At 55.9% G+C, this 23,256-nt stretch overlaps 2 protein-coding genes across 2 annotated transcripts in view; one reads left to right on the top strand and one right to left on the bottom strand.

The window, feature by feature from the left end:
* Positions 1–527: 527 nt before the first annotated feature.
* XRRA1 (X-ray radiation resistance associated 1) lies at positions 528–14,935 on the top strand (the record flags this gene model as incomplete). Its single annotated transcript, XM_082304962.1, has 16 exons — positions 528–572; positions 808–879; positions 2,594–2,666; positions 3,347–3,444; positions 4,694–4,827; positions 5,459–5,557; positions 6,687–6,946; positions 8,207–8,247; positions 8,974–9,090; positions 9,996–10,094; positions 11,258–11,410; positions 11,806–12,066; positions 12,626–12,782; positions 12,910–13,022; positions 13,707–13,812; positions 14,610–14,935. The coding sequence occupies 16 exons, from the start codon at positions 528–530 to the stop codon at positions 14,849–14,851; spliced, it is 2,070 nt and encodes a 689-aa protein (XP_082161088.1). The 3' UTR covers positions 14,852–14,935.
* RNF169 (ring finger protein 169) overlaps positions 14,927–23,256 on the bottom strand; it is a gene marked incomplete at its 5' end in the record, with an annotated part of 30,830 nt that continues 22,500 nt past the window's right edge. The window contains 2 exons of the mRNA XM_082304961.1: positions 14,927–15,097; positions 15,684–21,851. Coding sequence (XP_082161087.1) covers positions 20,640–21,851 — 1,212 coding nt within the window. The 3' untranslated portion in view covers positions 14,927–15,097; positions 15,684–20,639. The remainder of the gene's footprint in view (positions 15,098–15,683; positions 21,852–23,256) is intronic.

Below are 23,256 nucleotides of genomic sequence, written 5' to 3'. Positions count from 1 at the left end.
GTGCAGCTCTGGGCCAGGTTACCCTGGGAGGTGGTGGAATCGCTAGACAAAGCCACGACTGACTGATCGAACGTTGCTGATGGTCCTGCTTTGGGCGGGAGGTTGGATTGGAGATCTCCAGAAGGCTCTTCCAGCCCACGTCTCCGTGCTTGCAACCTATGGCTCCATTAGCATCTATAAAGTAGCATGTTTCTCCTCTTCCATGGTTCTGGCTGTAGCTTTAATGTTCCTATCTTAAATTCATGGTCACTGAACATTTTATACTTCAGTATTTCCCCATACAGGGGATTTTAAAGTGATGGATTTCAGTGTCGGGCTGAAACACCAGGCAGAGTGCAGCTACTCTGAGAAGGGCACGTTTGGAGGGTTGTGTGCTCACCTTGCCGTCTCCTCTGCCTTGGTCCACCGTCGTGCCAGGGTCTGGGCGCTGGGTGCTGGGGCGCAGAGCTACCCTGAGGGCTTGGACTGAGAAGGGGACCACCGGGAAGGCACCACAGCAGAGGAGAAAGCCCCCAGAGTCTGCCTCCATGGAAGAAAATAACGAAGACAATGTCCTAGATGAGCCATTTCTGGTGAGCGCAGATTTTCTCTGCTATTCCTAAACTTTCTGATAGCGCTTTGTGGAGCTGGGGAGATCCTGCTGGTGGATGGACTCTGTAGCTGCCTCTCCCTCCCCGTCTCCATCCCATCTTCTCCCCCCTTCCCACGATCCGGGGCAGCTGAGGACTGGTTTTGGGGCTCGGGTCCCAGGACACGACATACAGGATTGCTGTAGAACTAACCATTTGTGGGGTTTTTTATTTCCAGATGAAGCACCACTGTTTGAAGAACCCCTCTGACCTGTGCTCTGTGAACATAAGCAGCCAAAATCTGGTCTCTGTGAGTATCAGAGACTCAAGAAATATTAGGGAACTGCCTTAAAAGTTGAAAACTTTACCACATTAGCACAGGAGTGTCCAGAGATCAGGGAAGACACATGTTAGAAGCAGGCATATTTCCTGCACAGGAAGGTGAGCCAGCCAGCTGGGAACAGGCTTGGAGGATTTGTCCTACAAACTTTTGGATCATGTCTTCATAACCAAATTCATCAGTTGTAGACCCTTCCCCACTTACATCCCCTCGCAAAATGCTGTTCTTTAGCTTTAGGGATGTTTATAGAATCATAGAATCACAGAATCGCTAAGGTTGGAAAGGACCTCCGAGATCATCGAGTCCAACCGTTAACCCAGCACTGCCAAGTCCACCTCTAAACCCTGTCCCTAAGCACCACATCCACACGTGTTTTGAACACTTCCAGAGACTGTGATTGCACCACGTCCCTGGGCAGCCTGGGCCAGGGCCTGGCAGCCCTTTGGGGGAAGAAGTTTTTCCCATACCCAACCCAACCCTGCCCTGGCGCAGCTTGAGGCCGTTCCCTCTCGTCCCAGCGCTTGTTCCTGGGGAGCAGAGACCGACCCCCCCGGCTCCAGCCTCCTTTCAGGCCGTTGCAGAGAGCGAGGAGGGCTCCCCTCAGCCTCCTCTTCTCCAGGCTGAGCCCCCCCAGCTCCCCCAGCCGCTCCTCCCCAGCCTTGTGCTCCAGCCCCTGCCCCAGCCTCGCTGCCCTGCTCTGGCCACGCTCCAGCCCCTCCATGGCCGCCTTGGGGTGCGGGGCCCAGCGCTGAGCACAGCATTCGAGGGGCGGCCTCACCAGTGCCCAGCACAGGGGGACCATCCCTGCCCTGCTCCTGCTGGCCACACCGGTCCTGACACAAGCCAGGGTGCCACTGGCCCTCTTGGCCACCTGGGCACCCTGCTGGCTCATGTCCAGCGGCTGTCGACCAGCACCCCCAGGCCCTTTCCCGCCGGGCAGCTCCCAGCCGCTCCTCCCCACGCCTGCAGCGGTGCCTGGGGTTGCTGTGCCCCCAGGGCAGGACCCGGCCCTGAGCCTTGCTGCCCCTCACCCCGGGGCCTGGGCCCATCGCCCCGGCCTGGCCAGGGCCCTCTGCAGAGCCTCCTGCCCCCCAGCAGATCAACGCTCCCGCCCGACTGGGTGTCCCCTGCAAACTGGCTGAGGGTGCCCCCCATCCCCTCGTCCCGATCAGCGATGAAGATATTAAACAGGACCGGCCCCAGCACTGAGCCCTGGGGAGAGACGTGGCTTTTATTTGGGTTCGTGACTAGCTTGCAACGCAAAGAGAAAAAGAGCTGAGGTGCTGATAGGTTTTTAGTGTCTTTTTAGGGTTCCCCCCCGGCGCTGTGAAGGACGGATGTACGAAGTCGTAGGGCTACGTTTGCTGGGTCACACGTAGGTACGAGACATGGCCCAGGAGCCCTGCGACGCAGGCGGGGGAGCAAGGTCAGCGGTGAGGACGCAGAGGGGGCTTTGCTCTGGGGCTCAACTAATCCAGGTCTTGTGGATGATGGTCACTGAGGCGGCCGTGCATTGAACGCGTACTCCGAGGGGTGCTCTCCATAGTCGGAACAACAAATGACGACCTAATTATGGGAAATGCTATGATTTAGGCATTCTGAGAAAAGGAGAGATCCAGTTGTTTCAGATCGGTTTAGGGCTGGAGTGGAATGATTTTTTTTTTTTCCCCCCTGTATTCTTCAGGCTAAAGAAGATGATTTTGAGAAATTTGATTGCGTTGCTTTTATAAATGCTGCTGAGAACCTGCTGACACTAGGTAAGGGATTGCATTACCAAAAAATAGGTGCTGCTTTTCAACCCAGGGAAGCTTACGCTTGTCTGAACACAGGTCTAGAGCTTTACAAAGAGGTTTAAGGTACACATGCAGCACTTTGCAGAATTGCTTCCTTCCTGTTACTGAACCGAAATCCTTGCGCTAATTCCCTTTATTGTAACGAGAATTGTGTGCCGCTATGGTATCCTTTTCATTATTAGAAAACAAAGCTCTTTACAAAGAAAATCCTCATTTAATATATAGAAGCGTGGAATAATGAAACGACTTGTCCCAAAGGCTCAGGAGGTTAATGGTAGAGCTGGGAGGTGAATCCAAATCCAGTGTCATGGGCTCAGTTAATCTGAAGAAGAAAAAAGGAAATCCCTTTAGAACTAGTAAAACATATAAGCTAAACGTGCCATCAGTGGCTTCAGGCAATAATCCGATTTGAGGTGGGAGCAAATGCATGAAAGCAAACCAGATGTCTAAGGAGCAGGCTGGTGGGGCATCACGGACGGACAACCATCGGACCGAGCCGGCATTTTCTTCCAAACGTGCCCACTGAGAACACCGGTGCTCTCGTTCTTGCTGGTTTTGGTCCATTCCAGAGCTGGGTGACCCACGGCTTGCTCTGTTACTACTGTTCCTCATTCGCTGAAGCATCTCCTTTTCCACCCTTGCAGAGCCGTTTCGGAAGTTTCCAGGACTGCGGGAACTGGAACTTTCCTTGAACGGACTAAGAGATCTGAAGATCACCGCTGGAGACTTCCTGCATTTGGAAGTAAGATGAGGGGGATCTGGGACCTTATTTGTCTCCTCCCAACCGTCACTCTGAAGCCTACATGTAGCATTGACGTGTGTCCCTGCAGTGTGAGTCCTCTGAAACTGCAGGGTCGTTCTCTCGTCCTGCTCTCCTCCTCCTCTCCAGATAGGTGTCTGCAGTCTCCCCAACTTATGGGCTGCCTTTCTAACACAGCGAAGGGGTCAGTTTGTTTTTTAATTTAAAAAAGAGACAAAGTGGATCCTAAGAACAAGCAGCTGTTCCTGGGATGATGGCTCTAGTCATCCTCTCCTTCCAGCCTGGAGCGGGTCTCTGCTACAGAGAGCTCAGGCTCTGGCTTAGCTGGACTGACCTTATCTAGGCTTGCTCTCTTTGAGCAGCTGTCCTTGCCTGGATTTCTCTCTCTCACTGTACACACGGTTTCTGATTGCTGCTGGATATAAAGTTTTGTCTTCAAAGGCTTCTTTCTTCTCGTCTCACTCAAAGAATTGTTGGTGGCTCAGCTGTCAGCTCCGTACGCTCAGATCCTGGCCTCCCTCCTGCCTGCGGGCTTTGGAAGGTCCCCGGATCCATGAAGCTCTCCCATGTTTCACTGTTCCTAACCCACCCAGGGCTTCACCAGGTGACCAGAGGTCCCCAGGCGATGGGGAATCAAATTTCCAAGGCTCACGAGGCCAGGGTTGATCCTGTCCATCCCTGTGTGCCTCTGTGTGAGCAGCCCTGTCACTGGCATCAGCTACAAAAGGTGGGGATGGGGCTCACCTAAACTCCCCTTCCTGCCATGCCCCCCTGGATCCCAGCTTCATCCATGACCAGCGTCCGGAATCTTCTTTGCTGACAGCCTGGAGAAATCAGCCCTGGGAAGGCTGATTGGAAATTCATATTAAATTGATTTAGAAAGTGCTTTGAGCTCCTCCTGGGGAAATGCAGCCTATTGTAATGCCCCAGCAAAGCTATTCCTGTTCACGTGTCCTAGAAACCCTCGTCCTCGCTCCCAGCAGGGTCTGCTCCCTGGCTTTCTCCTGGCTGTTGTCCCGTGAGTCACACGTGTGAGTGCGGAACCAGCCCTGAGCACTTCTGCCAAGGTGCAGAGTCCCACCGCTGCAAGTGAAGTCCCTGCAAGTCAGAGATGCCCTAGGGCGGGTGGTAGCATGACTGAAAGCCTCCTGTAAATATTTAATATTTACCTGGGGAAAGCCAACAGAGATTGTTCTTTGCTCCAGGGGATTGTTTCTTCTGTGTCCTTCAGGAGCTGGATCTCTCCTACAATAACTTGTCCCCCCAAGACATTTGGACATTGGGAGATTTGTCCCAGCTCCAAGTCCTTCGCTTGACGGCCAACGGGCTTCGGTCTCTGCCTCCGGACCTGGCAGGCTCGTGGGAGTAAGCGCGCACAGCAAGCGATGCTTCGGTTTGGTGGGGCGCTGCTGGCATCCCGGCGGGCCGCGCCGGGCAGGGAGGCAGGGTGATGGAGCGGCGGGGCTGGCAAGGCAGCGGTGGGCAGCGAGGGCGGGCGGCCTGGGGTTTATCAGACCAGGCAACAGAGCTCTTCCCTTGCAAACTGGAGGATCAAATAAGCTAATGGTCGGTGCTGGGTGGCAGGGAAGTGTTATCCCAGCTCAGCCGCAGATCACCCAGGGTGTCTGCTGTCATCAGCAGCTAGAGAGGAACCTCTGGACAGTGATTCAGCAGCCCTGTTGGGTGGCCGAGCCACGTGAGCAGGATGTTATTTATGCGTCGTTAATTAGACCCTTCACGTATAGCTGAGCCGCAGTGGCCATGCCGAGGTATCCACGGTTTGCCATTGTTGGAGAAAAGACGCTGAGCTAGATGGACGTTGGGACTGATTCAATTTAGCTGCTTTGAGGTTGGATATCAGTTTTCTATTAAAAGAACGAAAACAGCCCCAGTCCGGTCTCCCGGCGGATACATCTTCCCGCAGTGACAGCAAATGATGTGTTTTTCACCTGTCTTTGCTTGAGCGTGTTATTAATGAGACTCTTTGTATCTGCAGCTCTGCTCATTTAAGGTTTCCGTCTCTGGAGGTCCTGGCGCTGGATGACAATCGTCTGTCAGACCCGAGCGTCTTTGCGAGCCTGTCTCATCTCTGCAGGTACGGAAGCACCTGGCAGCAGACAGCTCTGGCTTTTGGGGGCTGGCAGCTGCCTCCGTCAGCTGTTGCACGGTAGCGGGCTTAAAATGAAAACCAAAATCTTTGTGATTCACTCGGGTACTTCCCTGTTCAGTCTCTCTGGTGTTGCAGATGGGACTGAACGGAAGCAAACAGCCTGCTGCAAAGCACGAGCTGGCCAAACCCAGCAGGTGGCTGGTAATTCAGCTCCTGCCCTGGGCGTTTGCCGATCTCCAGGTCCGATTTGAGACATGGCAGTTGCTTTCTCCATTTTCCCTTCTTCGCCCCAGATTCATTGTTATTTCAGAGCAGCAGCACTAGGAAAGGCTGCGGATCAGCTCCCTCTGTTTAATGTGGGCTTTCATGATTCAGCTAGAGAGGAGTCACTAGGAAGGGGGACAGCTCACATGCACCTGAGCTGGGCCGGGCTGGGTCTGGGGACAGCGCAGAGACCTTCTGATGCTCCCCTGGTGCTTCCAGTGCTGCGAACTGGAGGTGGGAACTGGGACTGGCTGGTTGCCCTGGCTCTGCCAAGACATTCCCCGAGGAAACTGCACCTTGTCCGCACTGTTCGTGAGAGAGGAGGGGGAGCGGGCGAGGTTTAGGCAAGAAACTGCAGGGCTGGAGCGCGGAGGTTTGGGTTTCTGCTCTTCCCTAAGCTGTCTTGTGGCCTTGGGCAAGTGCATGGCTGATGTTGTACTTCCACGGGAAGGTGGAACATTGTTAGGGAATCCCAGTAGGACCACAGCTCGTTAGCGGCCTGGGTGATTTAATGAACTGCCAGGACGTCTCCTTGTCTGTTAAATTCTCATCAAGAGGTGAACTTGGAGCTAGGTGACCCTCGGGCTGGTGTGGGGGACCGAAGTTACGGGCTTCAGGGGCAACGCCGGGCTGTGCCAAGAACTGAGCCTGTGGTTGGGGTTCGGAGAGGAGGGGGAACGGGCAGTGAGATGCGGGTGTCACGGATGCCTCCGCCCTGCTGCTGGGGAGCTCAGCGAGGAGGCAGGTCGAGGGCCAGCCCCCTGCCCTGCGGGCGCCGGGGCGAACAGATGGCCGGCTGCATACACCGATAGCAATCGTGGAGTTTCTCATGCATTTTCTCTTCCAATAGCCTGAGGGAGCTGAATCTGGACAGGAACGGGATTTCGGCTGTCCCCTACCTGCACCAAGCAGAGAGCAGGCAGCTCTCCCTCCACCCCGCGCTGGACGGCGACAGCTTCAGGGCAGAGTGGTACAAGTCCCTGAGCAGCCTCTGGCAGCGGCCCCGGCTGCCGCAGCAGGAGGACACGGAGGTGCCAGCAGAGCTGGAAGCGAAGAAAGGACAGCTTGAATATGTCGTGTTACAGAACAACGGGGATCCAGGCAGGACGGGTGAGCAGCGCCTGCATCTCCGTGCCCGTGCTGAAACCGCGGGGTGTTTCAGTGGGAGAGGGCTCAGTTGTGTCAGGGTGAGGATCTGCTGGATGTTTAGAATCATAGAATCATAGAATCGTTAAGGTTGGGAAAGACCCTTAAGATCATCGAGTCCAACTGTTAACCCAGCGCTGCCAAGGCCACCACTAAACCATGGCCCCAAGCACCACATCTCCCCGGCTTTTAAATCCCCCCAGGGATGGGGACTCAGCCCCTGCCCTGGGCAGCCTGGGCCAGGCCCTGACAGCCCTTTGGGGGAAGAAGTTTTTCCCCATACCCAACCCAACCCAACCCTGCCCTGGCGCAGCTTGAGGCCGTTCCCTCTCGTCCCAGCGCTTGTTCCTGGGGAGCAGAGACCGACCCCCCCGGCTCCAGCCTCCTTTCAGGCCGTTGCAGAGAGCGATGAGGGCTCCCCTCAGCCTCCTCTTCTCCAGGCTGAGCCCCCCCAGCTCCCCCAGCCGCTCCTCCCCAGCCTTGGGCTCCAGACCCTTCACCAACTGACAAAATTAAAACAGCGGGGCAGGGATACGTGGGACCATTTTAGACATCTCAGCAAACCTGTACAGTCCCTCTATGATTACCGGGAGCTTACTGGACATGAATCACCCTAAAGCAGACATCTCCCATGGTTCAGACAGAAGTGCCCCTTTCTCCTGGACTCCTCCAGGGTAGCTTGCTCCAAAGGAGACACTGCCTGCTGGCTGGGAGGAAAACTGGCAAAGATAGGGTAAAAACTCAGGTTGGGAAGTGGATTACTGTGGATCCTGGACAGGCAGAGGGCAGGAAGGTTGTGTGAGTAGGTAGCCCATGCACAGGTCTGCATTCCTGGGGTGGGTCAGCTCTCCCTGTGGACGTCCTTACGGAAGGGTGATGCACACACCATGCTGGGCCACGCCATGGGGTGGATCCAGAGGCTGCCTGGTGTCACCTGCGTGGATCGGGCTGGGACGGAGGCTGCCGGCGGGGCTCCTCCAAGCACTTCTCCTGTCCCCTGGCTTGCTGCAGCAGTCCCTGGTGTTAGGTGTTTGTGGAGCAGGCAACGGTGCAACTTCTGATGCTGGCCTTGTGCTCATGGGTGAGACGCCAAACAAAAATCTCCCTGTGGGGAGCTCCTGGCTGCCCTGGGGCCGGTAGCAGGGTTTCCGCTGTGTTTAAGGGATGCTGACCCAGCACTCGGATTCACGTAGAAACCCTCGCTTTGCTTGTGTTTCATTGCAGAGGTCGTTTTTAATTCTGGCTCTCAGGAACACCCAGCGCTGGTAAGAACCGTTGACTGATCTGTGATTTGGGGTGTGAGCTCCAAAACTTCCCTTCCCCAAGCCTCTCAGCTGAATTTCCATCAGCCCGTGGGTACAGCCGGGACTCCGGGTGCCTGCACGTCTTGCAGTGAGTATCGTCTCTCATCAGGGAGATCAGGAGCAAATTTGCCCATAACCAAGGGACACTGGAGCTTCAACTTCTATCACTTTCAGATGAAAGCTGGGTCACCGTTTGCTCGTGACTGTGTGGGGAAGGGTGTCCTGCGGCTCAGGTGGGGACTGAAGCTCAGGAGCTGGGAGTTCATTCATTTTTAGCACTGTAATCTCTTCTCCCCCCACATTTATTTACGCGATGCTCTTCAGAATCAGATATTTGAGGCCAAACATTTTGATTAGAACTTGAGTAAGGGGCTGAGCTTCAGAGGTGCTGAGCACTCGCCGCATGTTCTAGCGTAAGGCACATGCGCACTCCCCGAGAGCACAGCTGCTTTCCCCCGGGCCTGTGCACGTTTTCAGTGCTGGCTGATGGAGTTTGGTGCATTTGACGTGACTCCAGAGGCCACGGCAAGCTGCCCTGAGACAACTGAAATGGGTCTGAACCAAAAGCTCTTCAAATGATAGCTGTGTTTGGGCTCAGGAGGGTGGTATCCTGCCACTGGAGGTGTCTCCTGCCACCGGAGCCTCTGGAGCGGTGTCTCTGCTCACACTCTTCCTCCTCTCTTTAAGGTTGTGCCCAGGGAGGGAGAACCATCTGCCTCGAAGACTCTGCTGGCTCCCTCCATGCGCAGGGACGTTCGTGCTCCCTTTCCTGCACTGAAGCATCTCAGCCTGGCCTTCAACAAGGTGATTTGGGTCCCGTGGCTCTGGATAGTGTAAATAATAATGATTCAGCTGCTTGAGCCCGGCCTTAGTTCCCTGAGAGACACCCTTTAGCTGCCGCTGCAGAAGGGCACAGCTCTCCCCAGCTCCTGTGTCCATCCGCCAGCCCACGGGGATGTGTCAGATACCCAGGATCTCTCGGGTGGGACAGGACACCTATTTAGGCAGCAGCATTGCACCCAGCTTGGCTAAACCCCTGCAAATTCGGGGATTTCATCAGAGAATATATGAAGGATTGCCCTCCCCCTGGGCTGATCCTCTGAGGGAGCTGCCTGATGGATGGTGATGTCTAACCGAGGACTCAGTGGTTTAGTGGTTTTAGTGGTTTAGTGCCAGGTCATACCTGTCTGCTGAGCCACACCGGGTTCTCAGTGTGTCCCAATGGATGAGTAACACGCAAAAACATTTAAGCTCCTCTTCCTGCTGCTTTTGGCACCCTGGGACGTGATGGTGCGGCTCCGCTTGCTTGCACAGTGAGCTCTGCTGCCGTTCCCCGCATGTCATCACCCTGTTTTTGGTCGCTGCCTTGTCGGTGAGCTGATTTCTGGCTGCCGTGTCCTGGCCAGGCTGTGGTTTGGACGGCAGGGTGGAGAGGCAGGACTTTTTTCCTGCTCAGAAGAGCTGCAGCTGGGGCTGTCTACTTTCCAGCCCTTCTGAGGCACCAGTCCTCTTGCTGCAGCAGAGCTGCTAGGCATCACTGGTTAAGGGATGCCATCTCCTCCTCCTCCTCCCCGCTGCACGTACCTGCCCAGGGCCAGGGTCCCCGCGCACTGGAGGGACGCGCTTTGGTGGGAGGGTTGGGATGAAACTCTACAGCCTCCGGTGTGACTCAGTGCTTCGAGCAAAGAGTAAACTATTTTATCTTGCAGATTGTGGATGAGACAGCTCTCTTACCCGTGGCTTTCTTCCCGTGCCTGAAGGAGCTGACGTTTCACAACAACCCTCTCACCACCACCCGGAGCGGTACAGTATGAACCCCGCTCCGTGGGGCAACTCCTGCTTTGTCCCTCCTTCGCAGTCAGCTCTCTGGGACAGGGACCGCGGTGCCTTTTGGTGTTCGGACACTCCTGCCACGCTGGCCCTGGCCGGGGCCCCCAGGGAGGTCCTTTAATCATTGCTGCCCTCTAAAGAGCAACACAGATGAGCACTGCTCTTGCAAACGCTGTTAATGCCCTGCTGCTGCTTCTGGCCCCATCGAAGTCGCTAACAGCCCATCCGTGAGTGCAGCAGTGCAGTCTCAGGCTAAATTTTGCTCCCCAAATGGTGTTTATCCCACAAAGGGCTTGTCTGAACCTGGCTCAGGTTTCCTCCTGCAGCAGCTTTCTGAGCGGGGGGGATAAGCCCCAAACGTGCCCGTGGCCTCGATAGGCAACGTTTGAAGGTAGCCAGAAGGACGCTGATCAGACGTTGCAATGGTGCTGCTCCCTGCACGAGCTACTGCGCGAGCGTGGCCAGAGCCGGGCAGTGAGGCTGGGGCAGGGGCTGGAGCCCAAGGCTGGGGAGGAGCGGCTGGGGGAGCTGGGGGGGCTCAGCCTGGAGAAGAGGAGGCTGAGGGGAGCCCTCATCGCTCTCTGCAACGGCCTGAAAGGAGGCTGGAGCCGGGGGGGTCGGTCTCTGCTCCCCAGGAACAAGCGCTGGGACGAGAGGGAACGGCCTCAAGCTGCGCAAGGGCAGGGTTGGGTTGGGTATGGGGAAAAACTTCTTCCCCCAAAGGGCTGTCAGGGCCTGGCCCAGGCTGCCCAGGGCAGGGGCTGAGTCCCCATCCCTGGGGGGATTTAAAAGCCGGGGAGATGTGGGGCTTGGGGCCATGGTTTAGTGGTGGCCTTGGCAGCGCTGGGTTAACGGTTGGACTCGATGATCTCGGAGGTCCTTTCCAACCTTCCCGCTTTTGTGATTCTATGATTCTATACATGTAGATTAGTAAATAAAACAGGTCAGGACTGCTCCTCTGACCTTGGTGGCACGTAGCCCAGTCTGGCATGTGTCCTTAGGGCTAACACCTCCCTACGAAACTGGGTGGTTTCTGCTCTGGACCCTGAGCTGAGCCTGGGGTTGGTTGGCACAGTGCGCGGCCGGTGAAGGAGCAGGGCCGGGGCTCTCCCCCAGCTGGACCTCTGCTCCTCCAGGGCAGCCGCCTCTGCTGACCCGGCTCCTCCAGCACAACCTGGGGATCAAACTTGTCCGACGGAAGAGCCTAGCCACGGAGAGGTGGCACTTCTCCATCCCTCTCGAAGCCAGCCGCAAGGTAAGGAGGGATGTGCCTCGGGAGCACGGTGTTTTTCCCGCTTAAGGCAGGGATGAAACCCTTGCTGCAATACTTGGGGTGGGATTGCCCAGGAACCGACTCGCTGGGGAGCACGGGAAGAGCTGGTGGGACACACGGATCCCAGCGGGGTTGGAAGGACGGAAGGAAGGGTGGGAAGGATTGGAGGTATTTTGCTCAGGGTGAGGCTGGGGAGTCCAACCACCCCCTTCTTGCTGCCCCAGGCAGGGTTTGTCACTGGGTTTTTGGGTTCAGCCCTGCCCATCATCCCTTGGCTGAGGGATCCTGCGGGAATGGAGCTGCTGCCGGGGTGTCCCTGGAGCCGGGCACTCCCTGTCCCATAAGGACCAGCCTCCAGCCCGACCCCACGCTGACACTCATGGCAGCGTGCGTGGATGTCTGTTGTGTCCCCCCAGGTCACGTCGCATCTCCCCAAAGTGACGAAGCGGCCGCTGATGCTGAACGCTACTGTCAAGACCTTTCCGTGGAAACAGCTCCCAGCTGCGGCGGAGGCTGCGAGAGACGCTGCACCTCCCAGTCCGGCCCAGCCGCTGCCCCCCGTCAGCTCCGTGACCCCAGCCAGCGACCGGCGGACGGCGCTGGGGGAAGGGGAAGGTGACCCCAGGCCTCCTCCTGGCTCAGCCGAGGAGGACGTTGCATCCTTCTTCATGACGCAGGTGAGGCCGGGCTCTAAGTGTTCAGGACTTGTCCAGAAACGATCTTCATTTCCGAAGTGAATGAACCACATGCGCGTGCTGTGGGTACCAGTGGTCAGAACCCTCCTCCGATTGCAAGGGATTTAAGGAAGGAAGCACTAGAAAGAAGCATAAATGCAACGCTGTGACCAAGAACAAGAATTGGTGGCCTGTTTTGCAGGGTGGCACGGGGCTGTGCTGGCTTGGTGGGTAGCCCCAACTGCAGGAGCTCATCAGGCCAGCATCGCCCCTGCAGCGTCTGCTGGAAAACTCCCTCCTACAGCTCACCGGAGCAGCTTTTTTACTTGATTTCCCTGAAAATCTTGGGATTATCAGAGGGAAAAAAGTCTGCGCTGGGATGGGGATGTCCCCTCTCTGCTCTGTGCCCGGTCCCGCTGAGCAGACGGCATGAGGTGGTGGCTGCGTGGCTCGGTGCCACCGGGAGAGACCTCTGGCCACAGCAGGAGCTGCTCTGGCTGACTCCATCAGCTTGACTGGTAAGAAAGGGCCACTGTGAATTCCTTTATTTTGCTGCTTTGAGGTGGAGGATGTGTCCCTGCCGAGATCCGTGGCAGAGGGCAGGGTGGAGAAGAGCGAGCAGAGCGGGGAAGGAAGCTCCCAGGCGGTTCCAGAGCGATACGAAGGCTACGAGGAGCTGCTCGGTGGAGACACGGACCCAGATTTTATCGAGCCAGTCGGTGAGCGAGGACAGCAGAAGGCTTTTGCTCAGAAAAGCCTTGGCAGGTTGATGATCGGTGTGGTCCACTCTGACCAAGAAAGAAGCAGCAAAGGCTTTTGTTGTTCCATTTTCCCTCTGCTTCACAGGGATACAGAAGAACGTGCAGGCGCTGTACTACATCCTGAAACACCCCCTGGTTTACCGGGACACAAAGCCGCGACTGGACAGCGTACAGAAGCCCTACCTGCCTCGGATAAAGGTAAAGAGCCAAAGCTCTGAAGGGAGAATGGTTACGTCTGTATCTGGATCAGTCCAACTGGGTGGATGCTGAGAGCCCGAGCGTGGGCTTGGTCCCAGTTCCCGGTCCCAGTTCCCGATCCCGGTGCCTCGCTGTTCTCTCTCCCTCGCGGGAGGTGGAGGAAACGGCCTCCGAGCTGGGGCTGCGGCGGGGGTTGTAATGGAATTACAGTCCCTGAATCCACTGCGCTGCTCTGGGGTTGTGGAAAGCGGATCCAGCGTTGCTCACTAATCTTAAGTTGGTGTCTAAACTGGACTAGCTTCGTCCAAAAAAAAAACCAGAGACCGTCTCACCTCCTTCGCGCAGAAGCACGGCCCGTGTTAGTTTAGGACGAGAGGGAACGGCCTCAAGCTGCGCCAGGGCAGGGTTGGGTTGGGTATGGGGAAAAACTTCTTCCCCCCAAGGGCTGTCAGGGCCTGGCCCAGGCTGCCCAGGGCAGGGGCTGAGTCCCCATCCCTGGGGGGATTTAAAAGCCGGGGAGATGTGGGGCTTGGGGCCATGGGTTAGTGGTGGCCTTGGCAGCGCTGGGTTAACGGTTGGACTCGATGGTCTTAAGGGTCTTTTCCAACCTTAACGATTCTGTGACTGTGATCAGCCTGGAGGGCGGAGGGGCGGCAGGCTGCAGCCTCCTGCTCTTCCTTGCAGCATGGGAGGATGCCGGGCCCTCCTGCCCGCAAGACAAGAGCAGAGGTCCTGGAAGGAATCCTGATGGCCATGAGGAACACCTCGACCGTCACTGAAGTCCCCTTGGGTATGTTCCTGCGTTCCCGGTCTCTCCTGTCGACAGCACCGCAGAGGCAGGGGCAGGATGTGAACACCAAGGTGTCCCTGAGCTGGCGGGGTGCTGGGGCGCGGCTGAGCTGGGAACGGAGGGTCCCCCCCGTTGCAGCAGCCTCCCACCACGTCCCTGCGGGGAGGACAGGGGCTTCGCCTGCTGAACGCCCTCAGCCCACCACGAGGTTGGACCCCGGTGCTCTGCCTACTGGTTAGCGGGGGGTAAACGCAACACAGACGCTGCCGGGGTCCCTTGGATCCACGGCTGGGTTAACCTTACCCCAGGCCCAGCCGGCGGGAGAACGGCCTTGCGGTAAAAGTGGTTTTGTCCCCGAGATGAAGCAGGACTCGGGGCTCCGAGCACCGGCCGTGTTTTACCTCCACGCAGCCCTGACGGTGGTACAATCCTGGTGCAAGCAGGACTCCCCGGTGCTGCTTCTTTCCCCTGCGCTGACCAGGGAAGAGCAGGGGAAGAGAGGCAAGGAATTAAGGCACTTTCTACTGCCTACAGTAAGAGCCACTGCCCAGGCTTGAACCCAGAGCATGTCTTCACTCCTGAGTCACTGAAGACCACTGGTGCCTTTGCTTTTGGGGCTCCCGTGTTTCGTGTGGGCACCAGGACAGAGCTGGATCCCAGCAGCTGCCCGTGACGTGCCCGTGCTGCGGGGACGGGAGGGCTGGGGCCGCTGGCAGGCGGAGGCGTGGGAGGGAAGATGAAATACTGCAGCCAAGGAGCCGTCCCATCGCTCTGCTCGCCCTCCCGGCCTTTTCCAGCCTCTGTTTTGCAAAAGAAGAAATCCAGCCCTGAGGTGTACCGGGAGGCACGGAGGCTGATGGAGGAATTCCGGGAGGTGTTTGAGATCCCCCCTGCCGCCGTCGGCGAGGAAACGGCCGAGACATCGGATGAGGCGCAGGTGGGAAAAGCCCTTCTCGCACAGGCAACACCCAAGCAGGGGAGCCCCAAACAGCTACGGCTGCTGGGAAAGAGAGAGGCCAAGAAGCTGCCCAAAATTTAGTCCGCAGTATAGCCAGGGGTTGAATAAAGCATCCCACACCTGGGTCCTCTTGGATAAAATGTACGTTGTCTTGTAACTTGTCTGGAGTCTTTTTTCCCCTCCCGAGTTTGGAAAATTGAGTGCGGTGACAAGATTCATCTCAGGCTTTCAGGCAGCGACACCCAGCCTGAAAGCACCGATAGAGCCACAACGCTGCCGTGACAGCACACGAAAACCATGTCTGCTCGCTGTTGTGCTCTGCAATTCCTGGAAAATAAGGTGTGTGCTCACCCATCCCTGTGCAAAAACCACCTCGGAAGAAAAACTGCTGCACCCTCTGGGCACTGCAGGGGGGTTTCGGCAGCAATGAACAGGGCAGAGCGCGCTGCGACCGCCCGCGAGAACCCATCGGCCCGCGCTGACCGAGGGGTCGTAGGAGGAGGGCTCGTGGGCGAGCAGCACCACCGCTGCCGCGAACGGAGCGGCAAGCTAACACGAGCTCCCCGGTTCTCTCGGCTCTTGCCCGCCGTCCCAGCACCCGTCTGTCCCGCAGCCAAGTGCTGGGGAAAACCCACCTCACGCCAGGGCGGCGCTGCCGGCGCTGCTCGTGGCAGCCCCGAGCACGGAGCCCCGTCCCGCCGCAGCTCCGTGCCCGACCAGCCGGACCCGAGCCTGCGCAGGGAGCCGAGCTGGGCGCAAAGTGGTTATTAAACACCCAAATCCCGGGGTGGCACCCCTAAAACCAGCTGCGTCGGTGCAACCGGAGGGGTTGGGACAAGCGGTGGGGCGCGATGGAGGACGCTCGCTCCCCACTGGCTGCTCACCTCCGTGAAAAATATGTCATTATACTCACCTTCGGCCTTTTTTTTTCCCTGCAAAACATGAATCAACAACCTCATTCAGCCAGGGGCAACCGTAACCCGCTCGCGACAGGCAGCAGTAGGATCCTGCTTGTTTCCAGGCGCAGCAACTTCAGCAGAAACAGGTTAGTTCACTGTCAGAACCTGGTTTTATTCTGTTTTAACCTCGGCCTTTGTCCTGCAGTTAAAGTCCTCGTTGCTGTTAAAACGCACACGTTATTTGTACACAGTTGGCATATTTCTGGTTTGTGACAATTTTTTCACAAGCAGGATTTACTCTGTTCCAAATCACAGAAGCCACAACATGACAGACGCCTGCATGTCGCTTTACCCACACATTTTACACATGCAAGTCAACAGTCCTTCAGTAACTTCCATCGCTTTTTTAAAACGCTCGGGTGAAGCCACGGCGGTTCAGCTGAGACCCAAAACGACCCTAAGTCTTTTACCACCCCGGTGCTCCGCTGGCGAGCTGAGGAGAACACGAAAGCACAACGATTTAAAGCATTATCGGGAAAAAAAAAGTGTAGCAACATCGAGATTTGTTTTAAACAGTTTGACAGTAAACACCAAGGAAACCAGGCATACAGAAAGCCCCTTTGTAACCAGCTGCAGGTTCTTCTGTTTGCATAGTGAAGAGCTAATTCTAGAGCTGATGCCTCGCGGTGGTTTACAGACACGGGGAAGAGAAAGGTTTGGGGCCTGCGACGCGTGGGGATCATCCCAGCTTCCCCGCTTGTCGTTCAGACCGGCGCCACGTCCCAGCTGCCGTCCGCGGGGCCACGGCTCTCCATCGCGGTGCCGCGCCGGACTGCGGCGTCCGACAGTCGTTGAGTTTTCGTCTCGGGTCCCCCGAGGGACGAGAGCGGCCGGGTTTTTACAGTGGCTTCCCCGCCGTGCACGGGGACAAGCTCCTCGTCAACCTTTTGCCGGACAACCGGGAGGCGGCGCGGGGCTGTTGGAGGGTCCGGGCGGAGGCCGGGGGTCTGTCCTCGGAGCGTGGCTAAAGGCTTGTTTTTCAAACCAGTGATAGTCTTTAAGGCTTCAACCTCCCCCTTTGCTTTCATTGAGAAAATACAAAGAAGCGCTTGTTCAAGCTACACTTCGTGACTACTGTGCACTGCATGTACAATAGCATTTGAAGAAAAATACTGACAATATAGAACAACATTATACAATCATCTGGCATGATCCCTTCTTTTGGCACTTTTCCTTCATTTATCTGATCTCACTGACTCCAAACACGGACCTTTCCGTACGGTTTTTTTCCCGGGCAGAGAGCTCCGGAGGGTCAGAAAGCAACTTTCCGGAGTCGGTGGCATCTTTGGCAGACACGGTCCTTCTGTCGTCAAACCAACCCCAGCCCCTCCAGCGCTACCGGCAGTGCAATCTCTTGACCTGTGTGGGGTTTTTTTTTTTTTCCTCGCAAGAGAAGACCGCTTCACGTTTGGGGAGGACGCTCGCACGCCCGCGCTGTCCCACGGCCGGCAAGGACTGCCTTCGTCCCGGAGAGAAGGTGGCTGCGGAAAGGAGGAGGGTTAGAGATGACTTTCGTATAAATGTAAATAAATACTTGGTTTCGTCTTAGAGCCTCTGCAGATGTTGTGCTGCGTCCACCGTTCAGCAAGAGGTATTTTACTTCTCGGCTGGCATTAGTTGTGGCAAAGGTAGCATCATACCTGACCTCTAAAGGGTGGAGGCTGGGAATTCCTGCTCTTTTAAGCGTAATTATATACAATTTTTTTTTTTTTTGTGCAAGCTTACACAAACTTACAGAGTGTTAAATTAATCAAACATTCATCCTAGCTTCGCGTCGCCTCAAGTCTCGAAGCCGACACCGGCTCGGGTGGATTGCAGCCGAGGGCAGTGGCGCTCTCGGGGGGAAGGCAGAGGGTCCAGGCGAGCCGGCTGCACAACGACCCGTGTTTTCCCCGGTCCTTAAGCAACGAGATGGAGAAGCGAAGGTAGAAACGCAGCCAGCAGCTTCATCGGACTAAAAACCCGTGGGCACACAACCTCGTGGGGAAAAAGATCGATCCCACCCTGCTGCTGCGGCCGCAACCCTTCCACCACGCAACTGCGACGCCACGTCCGAAGGTCTCCTTCGATGGGGATGCGATGGGACCGTGTGTGATGCTTGGGGAGCCGAGCAGCGCTGCCGGGACGCGGGCTCTCTCTTTCGGGGGGAGCCGGCCGCCCGGTGAAGGCGAGGTTTGGGAAGCCGGGGACGTGAGGGGTCCCATTAAGCTTTTTTTTTTGGCTGGGGACAAGCTCCAGCTCAGGCGTTGCCTCCCGCGCTTCCGCCCAGCTCGGATTTAGAAAGAGGAAATTAACACACAAAAAACTAAATATTTATGTAATCTTTTAAAAAGAAGATATTTTAAGACACTGGCCTGGTGCGTTGGACTGCAAAATCTATTTTAAGAGGGGAAAGAAAGGATACATTCAGCGTGTAAATCTAGTTTTTTGTGGTGTAGGCTTGCTCAGAGAGCGCCCGGCAGCTCGAGCCTGGATGAAACCCACACAAGCGCCGCGAGAATGAAGGAAACCGTTTAGGGAAGTTTGATCCGGGCTCAAGGGATTAACCATGGGGAAGGGGCAGGGAGAAGGGGGCCTGTAAAAAGAATTATAAACCTAGATGCACTTGAGAAGTGCATGCTTTAGCTCCAAACGTTGGGAAAAAACGGCGTGAATTCTGAGTAAAAGCTGTGGGTTTCCCTCCCGAGCTCACTTCACCGCAAAGGGCAGATCCAGGCCGTCGCCACTGCTCTCCGTGCTGCTCTTCTAGGTCCGGTCAAGGCTCTCGTTACTTAATTTCCTTCCCGTTCCCAGCCGGGTCCAGGAGCAGGATTCGCTTTGGGGCAAAAGCGCCCGCTTCCGTCAGCACCTAACGAGGCTGCGGCGCGCGAGAGGGCACGGAGAGCCGTGGCCCGCCAGGCGCGGCGGGTAGCCGGAGCGGGCCAGGTCTAGCCGGCCCCAGGTACGACTTTAAACATCCAGTAGTTTGTGTGTTAAGGAGATACAGAGAGAGAGATATATATTACGGAATCATTGCTATAGGATTTCTCAAAACAAAAGTGTCAATCTGTTGAAATATAGTATTTAAAATATATAAATTTTATCCATTAAAATATAAGATTTCTTTTTAAAAAAAAAAATCCAGTTCAATTAGGAAAAAGGCGCCAGGGTCCTTGCAGTTCCGCAAGTATGCCAGGAGAGAAAAAGAAAACCAGTTCCCGTTTTTTTTAACTGTTTAAGATGGAGGGAGAAATTCAACCATTTTTGAGATAGAGGAAATCGGGCAACGACCGTTCTCTTAGATCAGATCCAGCTGTTCACATGCACTGGCTGTCCTCCCCTCACGCCACGGGGAGTTTGCCCCGGCAACGTCCTTCAGTTACATCCCGAAAACACCGCTCGTCGTCTGGCACAGGGGTCAGCGAGATCGGCAACGCCGCAGCCTCCGCCCTGGCCGAAGGCCCCTGCGGGCACCGAGGCTCCCCAGTGAATACCCTGCAAGGCAGCCTTCACGTATCAAGCCGAGCTGATGGGTTTTGAGCTCCATTACTGGAAATAATCAACAAAATTATTGTGCTGTTAGTGGGTGATGGGGAAGAGCGTTAGAAACACGAAGAGCCCAGAGGGCGGGCCATCTCCGGGCAGAGCAGTGCTCCACCAAGCCCAGGCTCCGAGCGAGCTCAGGTCCAGGCCGCCGTACCCGAATTCATGCCTCAAAGTGGAAATTTTTTAGTGCATCGCTCACCTGAGCTTTTTTAGTGGTTTGAACCTGAAGAGAGCTTGCTCGGAGCAGGGGCAGGGCAGGCTTGCATCACCCTGAGCACCCGCCGGCCGGGAGGGCCGGGCTCCTGTCCCAACTCTACCGCCAACCCATCGGGCGCCTGGGAGCGGACGGCGATGCGTCAGATGCCTCGGGATGCCTCCTCGGGCCGCTCTTGGACACGTAAGGACAGGTCTTAGGTGTGCTGAGAGCTCTCTTAACTGAGCAAGAACCTGCAGGGTACGTGTCAGCAGGGAGAACGTCCTTCCCGAAATCAGCCGGCCCGCGTTTCCCTTTCTAGATTTCAATGTCAGCGGGAAGAACGTGAAACCCTCTTGCCTCGGAAGAGAAGCTGCGTTTGCTCCCTGGGTCCCAGCGCCCAGCGCCCGGCTCCCAGCGGCTCTACCCGAGCTCTCTGCTGCGTCACTAACACGAATGCACAAGTTCCTATAAGGCTTTTCAGTAAAATCCTTATTTTGTGTCTTTCTTCACTGCATTTGGCTTTCTACATAAAGAAAGTAACCTCTGATCTGTGCTGCTGTGCAGACAGTGAGGTACATTCATTTGTAAGCGCTACGGGTGGATCTATTTGGTGCTTCCTAGCAGAAATGGGGATCAGCCTCCCTCCCCGACAGCCCCCAAGTCAGGTCATTCGAACGCTGGCGTCGGTAACAGTCCGACCGCCGCAGCCAGCTGCAGCGTAAGGAAGCAAACGGGGCAGGTAGAGAGGAGAAGACTTCCTAGGACAGAGAAAGCCTACTTTCCACGAGCAGAGCTCTGATTTCTTGTGGCGTATTGAAGCGGCAAGGCAAGGAACGGACGAGGTCCTTGTCCCGTGCCCCGCGTGCTCCTCACACAACCCTCCCAGCTGGGGAACCCAAACGGCACCGACTGCGTGTAGAGGCGTTGCAGTGTATTCACGGGGACGACGGACACTTCTTTCAGACCAATGGACCAGAAAGCTGGAGGATTTTTTTCTCTCTCTCTTTTTTTTTTTTTTTGTGTTAATCTGAAAGGACTCTGGCTTCTCTCCGAACTGGACCTACAAATGTCTTACCACCAAAACAAAAAAACAATTGTTGTGGGTGGAAGTATGACAAAAAATAGTTTTCCTATAAGATAATCTGATAAACCTCATCGTCCTCTAGAAAGGCAACATCGTCCGCCAGTGCTACTTAGCACCCAGAGTGCTCTTCGACCGCAGCAGATACCGATCGACTCTGACTTTCCGCCTATCCACTGTCCTATTCTCGCTGTCGAAAATCCGCTGCAGATGCAGGGCCAACCTCCTGTCCTCCTCCTCTTGCTGGAGCTTCTGCTCCATCTCCCGTACCAAGCGATCCTCCGGCGGCAAGCCCACCTCCCCCGCCGCGTGCCTCAGTCTTTTGACGGAGCCGTTGTGCTCCAAGTGCTTCGTTTTGCAGCGTCTCTTCCGACCCCGTCTCAGCGACGGGGGCTGCTCCCCGATGATGTTCTCAACAGAGTTGCAGGTGCTGTTCTGCACGTTGATCAATTCGCTGTTGTTCAGGTATTTCAGCTGCTTTTTTCCCGACGTCTTGACGGGGACTCCTAGCGTGCTGTTGTCAGGCAGCGACGCGCTGACGCCCATCAGTCTTCTGCTCAGCATTTTCGGGCCAAGACTAAGACAGGATTTGTCCATGAACGTGTTCACTTTTAGGTCAGGGACTTCGGAGACTCGTGTGTTCAGGGAGGTGACATTTGATCTCACATCTGGTTCGGCGGCGCTGTCGTCTGTTGTTAAGGCTTGCGAAGCTCTGTTCTTCTCACTCCCTCTTCCCAGCTTCGTTTCACTGATGGAAGGAAAGAAATCCAGCTCGGGGCGAGGCTCTCCTGTCGTGCCAGATGGAAGGTGATCGTCCGGCACTTGCGGCTGCTCTTTAGCGCAAGTGCTGGAGTTGGTGATGTCAGGAACTATAACGTCTTCCCCGGGCTCCGAAGCCAAGGACGTAAGGGTCGCCTTAGAGAGAGTCTTTTTGATCTGACGCTCCTGAAATATCTGCTCCCATTTTTTCAGTATCCTAGGGCTGGCCTCGTAGGTCGTCGGCTTCTGCAGGCTCCGGTTGAGGTTTCTCGGGGTGGACTTGATAATGAGAGGGCTCAGGACTCTGCCGTCAGGAAGCCTCTTTGGAGGAGTACACGGGGAGCAGACGATAGGCTTAAAGTGGTTGAGCTCTTCCGAGATGCTGTCGTTGCTCTCGGGGCTGATGGATCGCTCTGGCTTGTGCAGGGCCGAGAGGGACGAAACGGGGTTGAGAACCAGGCGTTTCTCTGCCGTCAGGTCCGGGGCGGAGAGGCAGCGGTTGTTTTGGGTGGACGACAAAACTCCAACCAGCGGCGTCGACGGGCTGGTGACGGGTGGCACCTGCAAGGCAAGGCACCACAGCTCAAAACGATTGTCATTGAGAAGAATACGGACAAGCATGCGAGAGGAGAAGAGGCGAACGTGAGGCTACCACGCTCAGCTCCCGCAGCAGACCGGCCGGAGAGCTCTCTGGACCAGCCGCGGCAGCCTCCGCTGGTCGCGGCACCTTTCACGGCCGATCTACAACATAAGCAGTGGACACCGGAGTTCAGCACGATCTGGGTCTCAAATTTATTTCAGTCTAAGAGCTGTTCTTGCTGCTGGGATAGGGCGAGTGGCAACCGCTCTGAAGGCAAAAAGCTCGAAACAAGGCAAGACATGGAGAAACGGAGAAGCACTGCACCACCCTGGCTGAAGGAAGCCATGTTCTTCAAGGGAAATCATTTCCAAAGGGTTTTTTGCTCCCTACCAAGCCGTAGGAGGGAAAGAATAAATACTCGGCCCAGGTTTAACACGCCGTGCCGCAAAACGTCATGAGAAAAGGCGGGTATGTGCCTGAGGCAGACTGGTGGAACAACCTTGATGTGTGGTCCCAGGCCACGCCGCGGCCAGCGCAGCAGACGCTGCCTGAGACAGCCTCTAGCAGAGCTTAAGAGCAGCATTTCTCATCATCTTGTCATCTCCAAAACCACCCCTTAATGCTGCTGCATTTGGAACGTGAGAGAATCCAGCCACAGATAAACCCGAAAGAAAAGCTGCACATACACAACTGCAAATGGTATTATTCTTCTCTAAGATGAAATGATTTTATCCAGCAGCTAGTTTGAGCAACGATAGCCTTGCCCTCCTTAGCCCGAAAGAGAGGTGTTTCTACTGGCTTATTTTGAGGTCAAAGTAAGTTTGTGGAACACCCTGGTAGTGCAACTCGGAATTGGCCAGGTCCATAAACCAGCTACTGAAAAAAACCCAGCGTCCTGAGGAGGCAGCTCGGTTATGGACCCTTGCTTTGAGCTCAGTCCAGCTCCTATCAGCTTAGACGAGAACTGGACCAGGTTTTTAAATACAGACTCTCGGACCACGGGCCATGCCCATAACCTCAGAGATGTGTCGCTAGGTGATCACTGGGGTCACCTTAGTGTGCCCAGCGGGGATTTTACCATTTTCCAAGCAATATGCACCAACCAAAGTGACCTTCCAAAGGATTGCAGAGGTTTTTGTTCCTTATGGAACCCTCCCCTTCTCCATCTGGGATAAAACTGAGCCCAAGAAGGAGGGGTGTCAGCATGAGGAGGTGGAACGTCCTAGCAAGCGGCCCCTGCGGAGCAGCGTTGGAGCTGTTCCAGGCTGAGAACTCACAGCTCTCATGATTTAAGAGATTTTTTCTTCCTCAAGGACACTGAGGGGCTGGAGCGTGGCCAGAGCAGGGCAGCGAGGCTGGGGCAGGGGCTGGAGCACAAGGCTGGGG

The sequence above is a fragment of the Platalea leucorodia genome, assembly GCF_965183815.1.
Source record: "Platalea leucorodia genome assembly, chromosome: 2".
Classification (NCBI taxonomy): Eukaryota; Metazoa; Chordata; class Aves; order Pelecaniformes; family Threskiornithidae; genus Platalea; species Platalea leucorodia.
Note: the sequence above shows the minus strand (reverse complement) of the source record. Positions and strands in the feature narration are given on the sequence as shown.